Source organism: Pongo pygmaeus, chromosome 8 (genome assembly GCF_028885625.2).
Source record: "Pongo pygmaeus isolate AG05252 chromosome 8, NHGRI_mPonPyg2-v2.0_pri, whole genome shotgun sequence".
NCBI lineage: Eukaryota > Metazoa > Chordata > Mammalia > Primates > Hominidae > Pongo > Pongo pygmaeus.
This window is the reverse complement of record NC_072381.2, coordinates 66944826-66963938: the sequence shown is the minus strand read 5'-3', so window position 1 is coordinate 66963938 and position 19113 is coordinate 66944826. Positions and strand designations below refer to the sequence as shown.

General features: G+C 57.2%; 1 protein-coding gene and 1 long non-coding RNA gene across 2 annotated transcripts; one reads left to right on the top strand and one right to left on the bottom strand.

Moving 5' to 3' along the window:
- Positions 1 to 2353: 2353 nt before the first annotated feature.
- ZNF503 (zinc finger protein 503) lies at positions 2354 to 6589 on the bottom strand. Its single transcript, XM_054503640.2, has 2 exons — positions 5612 to 6589; positions 2354 to 4877 (listed from the first exon to the last, which is right to left on the bottom strand). Exons 1-2 carry the CDS (start codon positions 5924 to 5926, stop codon positions 3252 to 3254), a joined length of 1941 nt encoding a protein of 646 aa, XP_054359615.1. The 5' UTR covers positions 5927 to 6589; the 3' UTR covers positions 2354 to 3251.
- A 7093-nt stretch (positions 6590 to 13682) lies between these two features.
- On the top strand, positions 13683 to 16916 carry LOC134740162 (uncharacterized). The gene is made up of 3 exons (XR_010127427.1): positions 13683 to 13972; positions 14659 to 14713; positions 16738 to 16916. It is a non-coding gene; the product is annotated as an uncharacterized LOC134740162 (long non-coding RNA).
- The last annotated feature ends 2197 nt before the right edge of the window (positions 16917 to 19113 follow it).

The following is a 19113-nucleotide window of genomic DNA, read 5'->3' as shown; positions in this document are numbered from 1 at the left end:
TCCAGCCGCCAGCCGGCGCGCCGGGGATCCCGCGGCTGTTCGGGAGAAAGCTGGAGAGAGTCGGGGGGGCGCGCCTTGGGGAGGGGCATTTGTCCCTCCGAGGAGGCTCGCACCTCGGCCTGGACACGCAGCAGATACTGGCTCCGCGCGACCGGGGTGACTCGGATCCGTCCAACACGTCGGGAAATCCTTTCTGCCCTCACCCCCGGGCGCCCCAGCGGCGGAACGCAGCTGCCTCTGTGTAGCTGCTCCCGGAAGGGGTCTCATCAAACTTTTAAGGGGCTTTGGTTTTGGGCTGTGTTGATAAAATACCAAGAAGGGGCACGAAGGCACGAACGTCCCGAGTTCGTCTCCCTGCTGGTCCCAAGCCTGAATCCCAGGGCGGGGGAATGTCTAGGTCCTTCCCGGCGGGCAAGGTGTGGTGGCTCAGGGACCCCTGTCCGAAGACGCTAGGGAAAAGAGGCACAGCTTGTGGGTCGCAGTGGCCAGGAGCGCGTGGCTGCTGCTGGTGAGAGAGTGGTAGACCCCTGGCTTTTAGGTCCCGAGCTGCGGGCACCGGAGCATGGGACCCCGGCTGCAGCACCGCCACGCGCGCCCGCCCTCTCACCTGCAGGGCGGGGGATGTCTGTCCGAGAGCCGGGGCGACAAGACCGCCGGCCAGGATTCTGAAGGAACCAGGCCCAGCCCAGCCTCTCTCGGCCGGACCAGAGTGGGAGCGGGACTGCGGCGTCCGAGGACGCTGCGGGCCAGGGGTCCTCCTCGGCGCCAGCTCTGTTTCCTGGGGTCTCGCGACGTCCGGACATCAGGGTCGGGGGTGCGGAGACGGCGGCGGAGCCAGAGTCCCCACCAAGTCAGTTCCAGGCGGCGGCCCGCGCGCTCCCCGCAGCGTCCGGGAGGTCGCTGGGGGTGGCTTTGCGTGCAACCCGGGTAAAGGCCCTGCAGCCGTGAGGCTGGCGCTGGGAGGAGGGTGGAAAATCTCAAAGTCACCAATCCCAGTGCAAATGGCGGCAGGGGCCGCGGGCTGTCGGACGCAGGCGAGAGGCCAAAGGCTGACTCCGCGCGGCCGTGAGTCCCCAGAGGCAACGGGGGTACCTGAGCGCCGAGGGGATCCCGAGACTCGGAGAACCCAGAATAGCCTGACCCCAGGGAGCGGGGAGTTTGGGGTGCGCTCTCACGTTTGGGGTGCGACTCCACGGTCCCGGAATCCCCGGAAAGGGCGCTCTGGGCTCAGAGCTCCCAACCAGCCGGAGGACCAGGGCTAGCGCCCAGGCCTGGAGCGTCTGGGAGGGGGCGCTGGGTCTCGGGCCCCCTCCCCACAAAAGGGACTGGGACTTTTTTCTGCGTGCTTCCTTCGGCGCTTCGGGCAGCTCGTCCTGCGGCCCAAGCTGGGGAGAAGACAGCGGCCCGTGCCACAGGGAGCTGCACCCGGACCCAGACTCCCGCCGCGCTTCTGCAGAGCGGAGCCCTAGGTGCCCACCTGGTAGCCCCAGAAAGGCCGGGCCTGGGCGCCGGGACGCTCGCGGGGCCGCACTTGGGGGGGCTTTCCGGGTCCCTGGCCGGGCGCGCTCTCCTGCGGCGCGGACTGGAATAGAGCGCTGGCCGCAGAGACACCCGGACAGGGAAAAGCAGCGGTGGCGCCGGCCAGCCCCGGGTCCCGACTCTGGAGGGAGGAAGGAGCCGGCGGGTGGGGGTGGGGGTGAGGGCGAGGGTTGGTGGGAGCGTTTAGAAAGCCCTGGGCAGCCAGAAGAAAAGAAAAGAAGACGCACTCTCCCCTAGGGACCAGAGGGTCCCTGCGTACTCTCCCCAGGCCCGGGACACAGGTTCCCCCTGCGCCCCTCCGCCTCCCAGTCTATTCGGCTTGCCCGCCGCGGGCAGGGGAGGCTCGGAAGCCAACGCAGGGGCAGCACGCTGCCCCACGTCCCCGAGGCCCCGGCCCAGGCCCAGCCGGCGAGTCCCGGCCTGCTCCACTCTGCACAAAACGAAACCCAAACGCCCAAAAAGCTCAGGAGAGAAATTTAACAAAAACCCTGTCCCCCGCCACACACCCCCTTTCACTTTTAACAAGCCAGCTGCCAAGAGAAAATTGAAATAAAAACGAAATGATAGATAGCGGAGGACACTATCTTTCCAAATGGTGAAATATCCTCTAAAAATATGTTCCCCAAGGCCAGCTTCGCGGCTGGTAGCCCCTTCCGACGCCTTTGCCTCCCAGAAAATCACAACAAAGCGATCGGAAATTCGGCCACGGTCCCGGGAAGAAGGAGTAGCAGTGAGGCCCCGGAACCCACTGCGGCCGAAACTGCCATGCTCTCTTTAACCAAAATAAAAAAGATAAGAAGAAGAAGTAAAACCCTTTAATACATCAAATATACGGAATTTTAATCTTTAAAGCGATACATTGTCTATTATTTTAGTACATGACGTAAACCTTGTCCCCTTCTCAGCGGGTGGACTTAAAAATTAAAAATAGTTAAGTGTTCCTTTTAAAGAACAAAATAAGGCAAATGAGGTTTTGGAATAGAATTTTTTCTTTTTCTTTTTTTTTGTTGTTTTCTTCCAGAATACGTACAAAAAAATACCCATTCTCTTCGATGGTATACACCTTAAAAATAATTGCAATTTGAAATCAGAGCTGACAAATTGTGACTTTTTTTCATTTTTTGTAACAAACATGCATGTAAATTTGTGTTTCAATCAGACATTAAATAACGTACAATACAATCATAGCAATTTTAAAAGTAACATTAAAGAGAAGACCTCTAGTTCTGTGGCGGTTTTGCTTTTATTTATAATCTACAAGGGATGGGAGGGTTTGTTTTCCACATTTTTACCCTCAAGTTTTAAATTTTTTTCCTCCTTTTTACCTACACAGCTCAAACTAAATAATGCACTTTTGAACCACGGGTCCGCTTGGAGCTAACATAAATAAATACCAGTGTCCACCGATGCAGTCCTCAGATGAACACTTTCTCAATTATTTTTTCCTTCTTTTTTCTATAAAAAGTCAAATGATATTTTTTCAACTTTTATAAAGTTTGGGTGGGGAGGTGAGAGTGGGGAGAAGGGGAGTGTCCCACCGGGTCTCGGTCGCTGCTGTCGGGTAGATAGATACGGTATACATTTCTTTCCTTTCGTGGCCCGAGTCCTCCCCACGCGCGGGTGTCAGCAGCCTGGGCCGTGATCCCGCCCCTCCCTGGGCTCCTCCCCTCCCCCAGCTCCTTCCTCTCCCTCGCTCGCCCTCCCGGCCGCCCTCACTGATACCCCAGCGCCGAGGCGGTGGTCAGTCTCTGTCCGTAGAGGGCGTAGGGGGAGTAGTAGGGTCCGGTGGCGGCGGGCACCGGCACGGGGGCACCAGGCGTGGGAAGCGGGCTCTTGGAGTAGGGGTGGTAGCGGCTGCTGAGTCCCAGCGCGTGGTGGGGGCTGCGCAGCGCCAGCGTCCCAGGGCTGCCCGGTGCGCCCGAGGTGGGGATGTGCATGTGGCAAGCCATGGCGGCCGCGGCGGCGCTGGCCAGAGACGACGAGCTGGGGTAGCCCGACAGCAGTTTGTCTGTCCCGGGGAATGCCGTATGGGTCCGCAAGTGGCTCAGCAGCTCTTCGGACGTGGCGAAGCGCTTGTCGCACGGCCCGTTGGCCGACACCCAGTTGCAGATGTGGGGGAGCGGGTCGTTAGGGAGCATAAAGCCGTAGGGGTAGAGGGGGTGGCCGGCCAGGGAGGGCGGTGTGGCGCCAGCAGCCGCGGCGGCCGTTAGCGAGGAGTGCACACCGTGCAGCGGGTGCGTGGGGTACACCAGCGGGTATCCGGACTTCAGCGCCGCGGCCGCAGCGGCCGGATCATGTGCGCAAGAAGCGCTGGCGGCCGCCGCCCCTGCCAGGTGGCTAGCGCAGTGGTAGCTGAGGCAGTACGGGTCCCGGCACAAACTGGCTGTCATCACGGACGGCGGAGATGCTCCGGCCAAGGGGCTGGAGCCGGCCGGCTTACTGCAGCCCAGAGACCCGGCCGCGGCCGCCGCCAGCTGCGCCCCCACCAGGCTGCCCGGCTTGGTGGGGTCAAGTGCCACGCCGTGTGGCAGGAACTGGGGCGGGTAGCCGGCGTAGGCCCCGGCCAGGCTGCCTGGGTAGGTCATGCCCGCGGGAGGCAGAGGGAACACTGTCTGGCCCGGCTTGTAGGGTGACACGGGAGCCACCAGCCCAGAGCCCAGCACTGAGGAGGAGGTGGGCGCGCTGGGGCCGGAGCCGGAGCTGGAGCCCGATGAACCACCGCAGTCCGAGCCCAGAGCCTTGCCTCCCGGGCCCCCATCCGGATGCTGGTTCACATCCACATTAATCCCGCCGCCGCAGCTAATCCGGCCGTGTGCCAGCCCCGTGGGTCCCCCTTCGGCCGAGGCGCCCCCGGTGCCCTTGCCGCCGCCGCCCACATCGGTGTCTTTCTTGTCGTCCTTGCCCTCCGGGGCACCCCCGGCCGAGGACAGCATACCTCCCGGCGAGCAGGCCGAGGCGCTGGAGCTCGGGCTGCCTGTCCTGGGCGTGAATGGCTGGCAGGTGGCGCTCGGTACCCGGAATCCCGACTTCTCCGACGAAACACCCCCGCCGCCGCCCCCGCCACCGCCACCGCCTCCACCGCCGCCTCCCGGCTCCTTCTTATCCGAGCCGGGTTTGGAGTACGGCTTGAAACTCGACTTGTCCTCCACGCCGATGTCGCTCAGCTTCAGGGGGCCCGATTTGGTGTCCTTGTCGCCCGCAGCGCCGCCGCCGGCACCGCCCGCGCCGCCCCCGTTGGAGGCAACCGAGGAGAGTTTGGAGGAGGGCGAGGGGTCGGGCTTCCCGATCTGTGAACATGTTTGCGCCAACAGCGCCAGCGGGCTCTTCTTGGCATCGAGCTGCGGGGTCAGACGATGGGGGGGAGGTCACACAGAGAAAGAAGTGGAAACCCTTTAGAATCCTGGCTTCTGGGGTTCAAATGCCTCTCCGCAACAGCCCACGAAGATCCTCCCAGCCCCGAGGCGCAATTCTAGGCGGCATCCCCTCTTTAACACCCACTCACAAACATTCTCGCCGTTGGGAAAGGCAGCAGATTGCTCCCCCCACCCAACCACCACCTCCAGCAGCATCTTTCCTGCCCTCTCTGAGCGCTAACTAGATTTTTAAAAAGCAAAATGTTTTGGTTTTCGGTTCCTAGATCCAGAACTGTATCCCCTCCCCACAAACACTCCTTAATTCTTCAGAGCAAGGACTCGGGCGGCTGGCGCCTCAGAGGCTGTGTGCACACACTGGCTTCTGGGGATCCTAAGGACGGCGACTTTGGAACCATATTTCAGACCTCCGCCTGCCTTCGGTACCGAGCGAAGGGGCCTGGGTCGGGGTAGGGGCTTTCATATCGAAAGGAGAAACAAACAAGTATTGGCAGCCTTGCTCCCTATAGCATTCACGCCCTATTCCACTTCCTCCCCCTTTTCCGCCCTAGTTTTGAGGTACGGAAGCAGTAGCCTCTTCCCCCATTCGGGAGCTGAATCACTCAGACCCCCCCACCTCCGCCCAGATCCCGAGAAAAAGAAAGCCCTAGGGTGGCAGCCAGGGTAGTGGTCCCAGTGCGATCCAGAGAGAGGGTCCTTACCTCAATGGGGCTGACGGGCGTGGAAGGCAGGGGCTGCAGGTACTCGGGGTGCAAAATGTGGCCAGTTCGTGCCGTCAGCATCTTCAGCACCTTGATTGGCAGGCGGTTGGCCTGGCGCAGGGGGTCAGAGGGGGGCACGGCGTGCACAAAAGGCTTGGTGCTGCCGGCCGGAGACGAGCCTGGGCCGGGGCCGGAGCTTTTTCCAGAGAGCGCGCTGGTCCAGGCAGCGTCTGCACAGCCTCCGCCGCCGCCGCCGCCTCCGCCGCCGCTGTGCTTACTGCTTCTTAGGGCAGAAAGCGAGGGCGCTGTGCTCATGACCCACCCGCGCGCATGGGAGCAGCGCGGGGGAGGGCTCCGGGAGGCGCGGGGCGGGCTCGGGGCTGCGCGCTCGCCCAGGGAGCAGGAGCAGCGGGAGGAGGAGGAGCTGGCGCGGCGGCCACGGGCGCCCAGCGCGCCTTCTCGGCGCCTGGAGCCAGACGCGAGTAATCCTGGGTGGCCCGCAGCGGAGCCGTGGCCGGGCTAGAGGAGCCGGCTGGACTGCGGGAGTGCCGGGCGGCTCGCAGTGTCCACCTCGGGCTGCTCCCCTGCGCTGTGTTCTCGCGGCCCCGCGCCGGCGCTGCGCTCTGCGATGTGAGCCGCTGCGTGTCCAGCCGGGGCTCTGGCGAGGAAACTCACTTCAAAAGCAGCTGCACCAAGGGGGAGATTAAAGCCTTTGCCGCCTTCCAATCAAATGGGAGCCCGAGGTGATTGGAGGGTCAAGGGGATGTGACGCGTCCCGCGCCGCCGCCGCCGCCGCCGCCGCCAGGACTCTCAGAGCTGGTTTTAATGGGCAGCTCCCTCTTCGCCGCCCCCCTGTGTGTCCCCTCCCTGGATTTCGCTGCGAGGACGAGATGGACATTTATTCTACGTTTACCATCCGCCGCCTCCCTCTTTTTTCCTCCTCGTCGTTCTTCCTTTCCCCAGCTCGAAAATAAACTGAAACCTTCTTTTGGAGTGGGGTGCGCGTGGGGAACAGACTGCGGGGGTGTCCAGAAGGAGCACCGGTGGGAGTGTGGACACCGGCCGGACTGTCAACTCCAGGGGCGAAGGGAACCTGCACACCCAGTGTTTTTTCCTTCGCAGTAATCGAGATCCTGCGCGGCGCAGCGCAGCCACCAGGGTAAGAAGGCAAGGTGGGGAGCCGGAGCTGGAAGAAGCCCGCCCGCCCGCTCTAATTTCCTCAGATTCCGCGGCGGAGAAACCAGAAGCTAGATGGGCAGTCGCAGCGGCGGCGGCTCGACACCGCGAGGAGCGCTGGGCTCTCCGCCCTTCCCGGCCACGTGACGCCCGGGGACGCGTAGATTGGGGCAGCAGCAGGGATCACATGTTTCCTCTGTTTCACACTCAGTCTCTCCCCCCAACCCCCCATTCTTACTCGCCCCTTCCACCCTCTTTTCCTCCCTCCCCCCCTTCTTTGGGCATCTCCACCCCTCCATCAATTGTCAATGTTCCTCGACCGCAATCAATCAGTTATTTGTCAGCTCTTGTCAATCCTCCCGTGATTTATGTCAGCTTTTGTTGCTGATTACAAGGCGGGTGCGACTTGAAGGGAAAAAGAGAGAGGGAGAGAGAGACGGAGAGGAAGGAGGAGATCGAGAGGGAACTGGAGGAGGGGAAAAGAGGAGCGGCCTCCTGGGATGGGGGTGGGGTGGGGGCTCTAAGAAAAAGAATGAAAGAGGGGAAAGAGGCGCACGGTGTCAGGAAAATGAATAGCGAGAGTAAAGTGCGCAGGTGCGTCCAGGGCGCTGAGAGGGGCGCGCAGGCCTGGAGTGTGCGCCTGCCCTCTCGGTGTCGGAGAGACGCCCTTCCACCTCTGGGAGCTTCGGTCTGTGGGGGTCGCGGAGTTCGGGCGCGGCTCCGGGTACCCGAGACCAGCGGCGGCAACGTCTAACACGGGAGATTTCCCGCCCCCCCACCCCGCCGCCGCGAGTTCCCGCGGGGCGTGTAGCGTGCGGAGGTCAGGCTGCCACCCTCCGTAGTTCCCTAACCCCAAACTCGGATACTTCTAAGAGCCACAACACCAAGGAACCTCTAGTCCTGGAGGTCAATGGTGGGGTAAACCTCGCCTCAATTCTTTGACCCCCTCGGGTCGTAAGCAGGGCTAAGAGGCTGCGAAGAAGAGGCCTGGCCATGGGTGTATGAGGGAAGAAACATCTCAGGCTCACTCATGCCCCCTCCCCGACCTTCTCCCACCTGCCGTCATCCCCGCAGGCTGGGGAGCCACGGTCACTCGGGGCTGCTCTCAAACTTATTGGAACGCCGAGTCGGAACGACCTGCGTTGGGAGAGCCGAGGGAAGGAGCGAGAGAGGGAGGGGGCGGCTGCCTGTGGGAACGCGGGTTCTTCCAGGGAAGCGGAGCGGGACTGCCGCGTTCCCCTCGATTTGCACCGTCACTCGGGTTGTTTGGGAAGAAAAGGGGAGGCGCTGTGCGTGCCACCGGGTACCTGGACCTGGGTGCCCAGTGTGTATGCATGCCTGTGGCGCTGCGTGAGTTATCGGGGCTCTGATAGCGTCCGGAGCGGGTTCGAGGGTCTCCTCCAGAAACTCGCAGAAATTAGAGGGGGTGGGTGGGGAGGAGGACACACCCCCTTCCTCGGAACGACTTGGAAGACTTTGAATCTCCCCTCCTCCGCTTTTCCGCCCCGGCTCTTCTTTTGTTGTCAAGTCTTTTTGATAAATGGTGGGGCTGGGAGCTCTGGGAGTCGGGAGCCAGTTTGTGCCCGCGTGGGGGGCGGGGGCCGAGCCTGGAGACCCGGTTTCGACCGGCACGCACCTGGGGCTGAGCCGGGTGCGCGCGGGGGTCGGGTCTGGAACCTGCCCTCGGAGTGCTCGCCCTCTCCTCTTGGCCCATCTCACTCCCCTCCCCCACCTCACTCCCCTCCCCAGCTTCTTTCTCTGTCTCCCACTCCGCACGGGTACCGAGAACTTTCCGGGGTGAGTTTTAGAATTTGCTCCTAGGCATTCTTTTTCTGCGTTTGGATTTTATTCCTTGATTCTTTGGGTTGGTAAACTTTATGAGATGGTAACTTGATTGAAGCTCATTTGGAGAGAAGAGGGGAGTGAGGCGGTGTGTGCTTGGGGCTGGTGTTTGTCAGTGTGAGCGTGTAAGAGCACACCTGCATTCAAGGGGGTTTGTAGTGTCCGTGCGACATCTGAGGGAGGTGAGTCGGAGAGCGGGTGGGGAGGCCCCACGCTGAGGGAGGCAGTTGTCTGGTCTCCGGGGTGCGAGTCCCAGGTGCGCGTTTCGGAGGGCGGGACAGTCCTACGCTGTCTCTGCGGGGCAGCGCGTCTGTGAAGCACTCTTATCCTTCGGGTGTGTCCATGTGTGCCTGGTCACTGAGTGCGCGGCCGTCTAGGTGTCGACCCAACCAATGGTAGTGCTCCTAACGCCGCGAGCCCACCTTTGGGCCGCTATCGCCGCAGCCTCCCCGCGAGGCTCGGGCACTGAAATTCTGGGGCCTGCGGCAGGGCTGGGGGTGACGCAGCCAAGGGCGTCCCTTCCCAGCCTCCAGACTCAGCTCTTCTCCCTCTCCTCTAATTCCAGCAGCTTATTACGCCGGCGGCTCAGGGGAGACAGCCTCAGCACCAGAAGCCTGGGGGGGCCGTGGAGTGGCTCCCGCGTCCCCTGGTGTGGCCGCACACGCTGCGCTGTGCTGCGTGGGTGCGGGTCGTGGTCTGCGTGCGTTCGCTTTTCTCAAAACTCCACTCCGAGGGTCCGAGCGCATGGGGGCGCCTGGGGGCCTGCGCGCCCAGGGCCTTTGGGAGGCGCAAGCGTCCAAGCCTGCGCACCTCGCGCAGGAGGCCAAACCCCCGAAGGCCGCGCGGGCCTCGGGGTGGGGGCCGTTAATTACTCTGCGCCAGGCCTAAAGCCTCCAACCCCCAGCAGCGGTTGGCGTGGATGTCCTGCGGATTTTATTTGCGCACAATGGAAATGATTTGTTTTCTCTAAAAAAGGAGTGGGCAAGGCAGATATTGGAGGAGGGGGTGGGAGGAGGAGAAGGAAGGGGAAAGAGCTGAGGAAAAAAGTTTGAAAATGCCTTGAACTATTCACTGTCGAGATGGCTAATCAGTATTGAGGCCGGAGGGCAGGCGGGCCGCCTTTCACCGCCGCTTCCCTTTCATCTCGGGCTCGGCGGAGGCGCTCAATTAAAAGCCTATCAGTTTGTAAGTAAATCAACGCCTATCAGAGTTGTCACATCAAACAAAACGATTATTATTGCAGCCCGCCTCCCCTATTAATCTCCCTCGAAGATAATCCGCCTGACAGGTCAGGCCGGGCGAGCTGGAAAGCCTGGCCCAGAGCACCCAAACAGTCCCGGACTGGCGCGCGCCCCCGGGGGCCTCCCCACCCCTGTCCTGCCCCGCCTCGCGGTCCCTGGGAGCGGGGAGAGAAAGCGCACGCGGAGGCCTCTGCACCCAGGTCCGCCCCACCCGACTGGGAGCAAGGCCCAGATTCGCGGGGCCAGTAGGGGACAGTCCCGCGCGGCCCTCGCCGCTGCTCGGGGCAGGGGAGAAGCCTGGCGTGCAGGAGCCGCGGCCCGGCCCGGGGTCTCGCCACGGCCTGCGCTCTCCTCGGCGCGCCTCTCCTGGCTCTCATTTCTTTTCTTCCTCCCTTCTTTTTGTTTTCTCTCCCGCGTCTTTCTGGGCTCCCCCATCTCTTTCCTCCATTTCCTTTTCCCTTTTCTTACTTGCCAGGGAGTATTTCCCATTCTGGCTCCCTCTTCTTGGTGTGCCGTATAAGCCTTTCTTGCGCAGCCACACTGCCTGGAGTAGGACGTTCTCAGGGCCCGGGTTATTTCTCCCGCGGCAGGGTTGCCCCAGGAGTGTGCAGTTCCCAGAAACTCATGGCAAAGTCCTCTATAATCTCTTTCCGAGCAGGGGCTCTGAGAAGCTCTGCGCCTATTTAAGGGTTGGGTGGGTTTGGAGGGGTGAAGAGGAAAAAGAGGGAGAGAGACTGGTGGACATTTGTCCTATTCTGGAATTAGTATTTTGCCTTGGAATTTCACAGCTGTAACGTTGCCGACCTCGCTGTTGGCGTTGCCCTGGCTTTTCAAATATGTAGATAAGACTCACGGGGGCATCCGGGCCTCAGTAGTGACTATGTGTGTGTGTGTGGGTGCCTGATACAAGTAAATACACCCAGATAACTGCCTCTGTGGCCTCAAGTTAGGGTCCCAAGAGTTTGGGTGGGGCCTGGCTTCTAGAAGGCGCAAAAATCGTGGCCTTCTTCCCAGTGGCCTCCGGCTTCCTGCTTTGGGATGCCTCGGAATCGAGCCGGACCCGCCTTTTTCTGCGCTCTTCCTCCACATCTATAGACCCAAACGGCCACTGCCAGAGCCAGGTGGAGCCAGGATTGAGGGGTAGCTGAAGTGTCTGTGAGGAAAGGGCTGCCCGGGGGAGCCCAGGCCTGCCACCTGATATGTCGGGTTCAGTGCCCCGCGAAGGCTCTCCGCGCCTGTATCTCGGAGGACCCCCAGAGCGCTGCAGTATTGAGCGTCAGGGCCGAGCCTCTCGCAGCAGTCACGCCGCAGTCCGAGGCCAAAGGCATCCAATAGAGCCCACTTCAACTTGCAGGGTGCATGGGGTCCAGGACCGGTGGCCCCCACACAGGGTTTCCGAAAGCCTCTCCATTTGTCTGCACTCTCCACCGCCGACCTTGTAGGAAATTTATTTCCATGCCCAGAAATATTGTTTGGACACAGTGGCTCGGTTATCTTCGCGCCTGCTTTTCTTAAATACATTTATTTCACCTCTGCCAAGCCGCAGATATTTAAAGATCTGTAGATACGTTAACCCTCAGCGATGCGGGACTCACTCTGGTTATAGATGACATTCTCTGGGTGGTTATTTGGACATAAGTTCTATCTCCAGCCCAGATGACACCCAAGCAGGGGCTGTAAAGGACACTTGCTCTAGAATGTTTTCAACTGAAATATATGTCCACACACGGAGAATTTAAGAGTATTTTTATATTTCTCTCTAGATCTAAATATTCAGATGTGTTAATTACATGCCCTGGAAGCTGGAAGCCATCAGTGGTGTTCACACTGGACGTGGAGCTGTTTGTATAATTTTCATCTCCCTGCACTTACATATGACTCTCAGTCTAATAAATTCAACCTTGTCATTTTTAGAATCGACGGGATTTCTCTGGCTGTCGTTTGCGCTGCATTTATCCGAATAAATCCAGCTCGCAAGCATCCTGCAAGAAACGGCTCCCGGCTCGCGTGTACACCGACACCTCGGCCCAACGCAGGACTCGAGGTGGCTTCTAGTGCCCGGGTGGCTGCAAGTCTGGCCTCCGAAGGAGGCTGGACAAGCGGCGCCCCCAGGTCGAGCGGCCTCTCGCTGCTTGGCAGTGCCTGGCAGCCCCCCCCTCTGCCGGTGCTTCAGCAACCCGCCTGGCCAGGTTCGCCCGCGGTGAAAAATGAAAGCAAATTCCCCAACAAAGGTAGCCGGAACTTTCCTCGACGAAGGCTCCCTCCTGCGCCTGTGTCTCGGAGAACCCCCAGAGGGCTGCAAGTTAGCAAGAGAGATTCGATGACGGCTCCGGAAGGCGCGCGAAGGGTGGGGCGAGGGGGCAAAGAGGCCACTGGGTGACCCAGCCTGGCCCGGGGTGAAACGCTAGAGAAGGCGCCTCGCCTTCCTTATTTCAATGCAACTCCTCGGCCCCAGACGGTAAAAATAGTTTCCAAGCTGCCGCGGACGCCCAGGATGTGTTTGCAGAGATCAAACTGGGGAGGAGGCAGCTTTGTAAAAGTTGCAGAAAGATTAGCCGAGAAGCGTCCGCCCGGCGGGGCTCAAGAAAGCTTGGGGACAGCTCCACGTTCCTTGGGGCGGAATGGCCCAAGAATTGGCCTGGGTAACCCCCTGCCCAGTTCTCTGTCCTCACTTCGAGCCAGCGCTTAAATAATTTCCCGCCGCCTGCCCTGCAAACTTCGCGGCGCGGCGCCGGCGAGGCCAGGACACAGCAAAGGCTAGCAAAACCCCGCCGCGGCGCGCTCAGCCCCAGCCCTGAGAGGCTGCGCGGCGTAGGAGGACCAGTGTGGTTTCCGCTCCTACTCGGCTGCCCGGACCCTCAAGACCGATTCCCCAACTCCTGGGAGCGGGTGCTTCCCTCTGGGAGCCGAGATCTTGCGGGGCCAGCGAGGGCGCAAAGTGCGCGCGCTAGCCCGCGCGGGGGCGGCCGCGCGTCTCTCCGCGGGGCCTGTCGCCGGGCCTGTCGCCAGGCCGGCCGCGGCGGGTGAGTGATGAGGGCAGAGAAGGGCGCCCATAAATCGCGGGTGTCAGGGCGAAAAACTCTCTTTATTGTCTGCGTGATGGATGGGCCCGGGGACGAGACACCAAATACTTCGTATCGCCTTTAAATGGGAACACATTTTCCGCGGCCATAATTCATGTTTTTTAAATAGAAAGTTTGAAATGTTGCCTATATTTCACCAGCCCTGACATAATTATGAATCGCTCCCTGCATGCAAATATCATTATTTAAAGCGCCGGGGAGAGCGCGGGGGAGGGGAGGAGGCGCGGTTCCCGGGGCGTGGGGGTGGTGAACCGGGGAAAGTCGGTGGAGGGGGGCCATCTCCCTAAAGGGCAGAGGGTGAGGTGCGGGGAATAGCCGTATCTGGAAACCGAGCGTGCCCCGGGGCTTCTTTCCCGCCGCCAGACCCTGCACGGCCGCCCTGGGACGTTTTTCGAGGCTTGGGACCTAAGACAGGTCTCCGGACCCTGCTGGGAAACCAGCGGGCGTTTTTCGTCCCTCTCTGAGGCCATTATCCAAGCTGAAACCACCTTTATAAGAAAAAAGTTTAAAAAAAAAATTTAACAAACACAAATAATAATAACCCAACATGTTTCGCGTTCTTTACCACTGCATCGATTTTATTGATTTTCATTCTGCAAACCTGGGAATGTGCGCGCTCGGGAGGGGAGGCTGTCAAAACCCAGTCACCGCGGGGACTGGGTGGGGGACAATTCTCCGACGCCGCGGCCTGGACCCGCCCCCACCCAACCGGCGCACCACCTCCCAGGCACCACGGAGCCTGCGCAAGCTGCGGGGCCGTAAAGGAACCGGCCCCCAGTCTCCGGGGGCTTCAGTCCCGCCCCTCTCTCTCCCCAGTGCCCTGCAGCGCTCCCAGGGTCCGTGTCTGCCCTCCCCAAGCCCCCACTATCAATACAATCGCTATAAAAAAAAAAAAAATCTCCCAGGCACGTGCCGTCGGCCTCTCCCCTGCCCGCCTGGCCCAGGAGGCGCCCACACCTGCGCCCTCACTTGCCGAGACTTTACCTGTGCAGTCCCCCGCGGCGCCTGCAGCCGCGCAGGTAACCGAGAAATGGAAGGGAGGGCTGGGGAGTGAGAGGGACACAGAGCACCGCCCGACACAGCCAGACACGCGGACCCGGGGCCTCCTCTCCGGACCGTTGCTGGGGCCCTGGCGGAACCAGCTCCGGGAGCCGAATTGAGCCAGGAAGAGTCGGCCGAGGGAGGGGCGAGGGGAACGGGCCTCGGGAGGGAGGGGCGGGCCCGGCGGCACTTCCGTTGGGGGTGGGGCTGCGGGCTGCCGCGCCGGTCCCGCCCCTCCGCCGCGCGGGCCCGCCCGCTCCAGGCCAGGCTCCGCCCCCACCGACCCGGAGCTGGATCTCAGGCCACGGCGCCCCCCATCGCGCCTCCAACCCGGGAGGCCTCGGGCTGAACCGGGTTTCGCGGGAGGGCAGAGGGCGGCTCCCTTTTGCTCACCTGGGGGTACTCTCTTTTTAAGTCATAGGAACAGAAGCATGTGCGGACTAGGATCCCAGGCCCAAACTTGTACGTGAGATTTGTTGAAACTTAGGTCATTTGGTACTCCTGACACCTGCCTGGCCCAGGGGTCCTCACGCTCTCTCTGCGGATGTGATCAGCGGTCCTCTCGGACAGTGGGGAATATAGTCCGTGCTCATAGGGTCCCACCTATCTTTCAGGAAGAACAAAAACAAAAACTAACACTTTTTCATTGTTCATTTTGTGCCAGGTGCCATTTAAAAATTTTGTATGAATTATGTCCTCGCCCACAGCGACTCTCTGAGGTAGGTACCATGAATGCCCCATTTCACAGATAAAGAAATTGAGGCACAGAGAGAAGAAATCTGCCTTGCCTCACCCACATCCCATCCTTATCCCTTCTTTTCTTCAGATCTGGGGCATACCAACTCCTTACTCTGGGGGAGTATTGGAGGGAGGGGGACTTCTACTTTTCTGATGGGGGAGTACCAGCCTGTTAACCACAACCATTTGCAGCTGAAGCCGGTGCAGAGCAGGAGGGGGATCTGCACAGAGGAGAACAGTATAAATGGCATGGGGTCATCTCAGCCCCTGGCCAGCTCCCAGCCTAATGGGAAAACCGGACCATTGAGCATTCCTTGCTGTTTCCGTGTAGTCCCAGCCCAAGCCAGCGTGCTCTTTCTTTAAAAAGCAAATCCAACCATGTTTCTCTTCTGCTTATAGGCATCCGGGTTCCCATTGTTCTTGAGAACAAGTTGAGCTTGCCTCCCCTGGCTGGTGGGTCTACACTGGCTCTGCCCCAGCTTGCCTTTCTGCCTTTGTCTGCCTCCACACCCCCTCACCCGGAACTCCTGCTACCCAAGGCTTCCTTTTAGTTCCTCAAATGTGCCATGCTACTCCCTACCTCAAGGGCTTTGCTCCTGCTTTTCTCTGTCTCTCTGGAATTACCTGTCCTTCTCTTCACCTGGCTTGCGCATACTCTTCCTTCAGGTCTCAGCTCACACATCACTTTCCTGCATCCTCCCACCTCCCATTACCCTCACTTATAATAGAATTTCCTGTTGAGAGTCTGTCCCCTTCACTGGATGGTAAACTCCCAGGGGGTAGGGACTAGGGCCTTTCCTTCAAGGAACAAATGAAGAAAGAGCATTTGTGTAAACCACCAACTATGATGAACAAATGAAACTGCACTTTTTGGGGCTACCAGTAAGTATTCTCCATGGTCTCACGTTCCAAGATGTTCTCAACTTAATGAGGGCGATGATACAAATCTCATGAAAACATACGTTATTTTGAATGCCTTTATTGTAAATGTCAAATAAGGGGATGCTGGAGGAGGTTGGAGAAGAGCCATATGCATGGATTACAGCCATTTACTCAGGATTTCAAGATGCAAGATGTGTTGGTTGACACAATTTAATGGAAAACCATGCCACCCACGACTATCTCCCAATGTTGGGCATGTATGTCTCAAGGCTCTAGCCTGCACCCTCTTTACTCTTCCTTTCTTCACATATTATTGCTATCACAGTTCAGTTCTTCTGAACTGTTCTACTAGCTTCTGACTGAACTGCTGCTACAAGAACCTTCTAATTGTTCTGCCCATCCTCCACCTCTCCTGCCTCTAATCCATTATACATACTCTTGCTGGGTTAATTTTCCTGACCACATCATTCCCTTACTCAAAACTCTTCAGTGGCTCCCTATGATACAATGTAACACTTGACTCTTCATAACCCACTTCCAAACTACTTTTGTAAAGCTTTAAGATGCATTCCAAAATTATGAAAGAAACACATGTTCACCTCAACCAGGAAAACACTCAAAGATATACAAAGAAAAACATTAGTGATCTTCCTCACCTCCTCTGCATTTCCCACCCAGTCTCCCAAGACATCCATTGTTAAGGACCTGGGGTATAACTTCTACCTCTTTCGCCATGCTCCATGCTCATAATAAACTATATTCATATATGTGGAGCTATTGTGTTATTGCCTATTTATACAAAAAGGGTTATATTAGGGGTCTCTGCAACTTGCTCATTCATTCTTAATAATAAATGGGTCTATAGATATGGAATGAATATATTCATTTTTTAGCTACATAGTAATTTTAATTTATTTTTATTTTTTAAAAAAATATATGTATGTATGTATGTATTTTAGACAGGGTCTCACTTTTTTGCCCAGGCTGGAGTGCAGTGGTACAAACATGGCTCACTACAGCCTTGACCTTCCAGACTCAAGCGATCCTCCCGCCTCAGCCCCTCAAGTAGATGGGACTACAGGTACACACCACCATGCCTGGCTAATTTTTGTATTTTTTGTAGAGACGGGGTTTTTCCATGTTGCCCCAGCTGGTCTTGAACTCCTGAGCTCAAGGGATCCACCTGCCTTAGCCTCCCAAAGTGTTGGGATTACAGGCCACCATGCCGGCCAGCTACATAATGTTTCATAGGATGTATGTACTACACCTATTCAACCATTCTCCTATTAATGCACACATAGATTGTTTCCAGGTTTTTCTTGCTAATAAAATTTCTTATGTCTATATCCTTGCAATTAGTGATTTTACTTCTCTAGGATAGTTTACCAAAAGTGTAGCTACTTACACATCAGCCAAATTGAATTTCTTTGTTCTCCCCACATGCCCTGTGTTTTCCTTCTGTCTCCTCTCCTTGGAAAGCCCTTGTCCTCCATGCTTGTGTGTCTAACTTCCAATCCTGCAATGGTCAAATCTGATACCAGAATTTAGATATATTATCTGATATCCACCTCCCTCCACCTTCCTCATTTGAACACTGTAGCAGTGTACCAGGCCCAGGCAGTGGTTTGCGATTGGCATAGGCCAATCATGACAATCCTGTTTTCATCTTTCCCTTGCATCCCTGTAGCTGGGTGGCCATGCAACCTATTTTGGCAAATGAGGAACAAGTGGAAGTACAGGGGTGGCAAAGCGGGAAGTGAGTGTTGAGAAGCACTGTATTTTCATGATCAAAGGGGATGATGCCTATGGTTGGACCCTTCCCTTTCCCCTCCTTCCTTGCATGATCTTGGACATAATATCTACAGCTGTAGTAGCCATCTTGTGACCATGAGGGAAAGTCCTAGAAAACAGAAGAAAGAGACTTAATCCTGATGTCATTGGGACACTGAGCCATCACCAACAATCCTCCTTCTCCAAAACTTTTATTTTGTTAGAAAAATCCCTATTCGTTTAAGCCAGTGAAATTGGGGATTTTTATAATTGTAGCCAGACATATTCTTCGCCTTCTTTAACAAGAAATACCACCCTCCGTCTCAAAAAAAACAACAACAAAAAAAGAAATGCCATCACAGTGGTCCAAAACAGTTTTTAGAAACTTATATTAGAGACTTGCCTTCAACTATAGTTTCTGAAATAGCCTCAGAAGCAGGCAAACATTCTTATGGCATGGCTTTGGTATTTTAGAATGGCCAAAAGACACCTGGAGGCAAGTTTGGTAATACCTTTAACCTTCACTGCTACAGTAAAGTATTGCATGGTGGACATTTAATTTCTTCCTACTCATTTGGTTGCCTAACATCTGAATCCTGTTCCTTGTTGGAAAGCAGGGCCTGCATCTGATTACTGAAGTGGGAGAGGCCACATCCTCCTCCTCTCTGCCCTCTACCAATGGATGCTCCCTACCTGGGTCTCAGACTCAAGGGGTGAGCAGAGGATTGTGGTAGTTGGAAACTCTTTTCAGTAGCAGCAGTGAGCCCAGTGCAATGGCATTGACTAGGAAGGGCAGAGAGGACAGTCACTGCCATATGCACTGTGATCATGGCAGTGACTCAGGCAGTGGCCTAACTCGGCTGGTATGGTAGCATGGCCAACCGCATTTCCATTTCCCAGCTGCTGACAGTTCCTGTCCATTTCCCAAGTCTAGGACTCCAGTCTTCCCACTGATTCTGTGAACTTCCTGATATCCTTCTGATACATTCCTTTTCTGCTTAAGTTAATCAGAGCTAGTTCTGGTCACTCACAACCAACAACATCAACTGATTTGCCATAGCCTGGCTGTTCAGGTGGCTTCTAAACAGGTCCAATGGTGATTACTTCTTAGTTGTGTCTGTGGGTTCCTATGATGGGTACTTGTGTGGGACCTCAGCACCAAACAGCCTGGCTGAATACCAACCCAACCAGGTAACGACCTCAGCTGAAAAACTGATCAATGCAGTAAAGAGAAGCAGTCATGTCAGCATTGAGTGACAGAATCACACTTGGTTTTACTGAGTGCCTACTGTGTCCTGGACACAATTCTAGGTAGCTTACAACATTATCTTACCTCTTACCAAAGCCCAGTGAGAAAATGATTTTTATCTCCATCTGGTTTGAGAATGTACAGAATTTTTTCCCTTCTAGCCCTTCCCTCCCACAAGCCTGGATGACACCCAATATGTCTGATGAAGGTGTCTAAGGCATCAAAGGACACTGTCAAGATCGACCGCCTTAGGAAACAATCAACTCTGCTTCTTCTTAGCAGAGCTTAAGAGCTTAAGAAACTGGTACCTTGGGGTGCTCAAAAATGTTTGTGGAATGCAATCAATGGCACAGAAACATCTCCAGGGGACATTTCCTTGGGAAAGTCGTGGCCTGAAGCATTTGGGGTCTTGTGTGAGTATGGGGGAAGCACCAGGGAAGAGGTAGGTTTTCCCTACTCACTGCAGTGCACTTTCCCAAA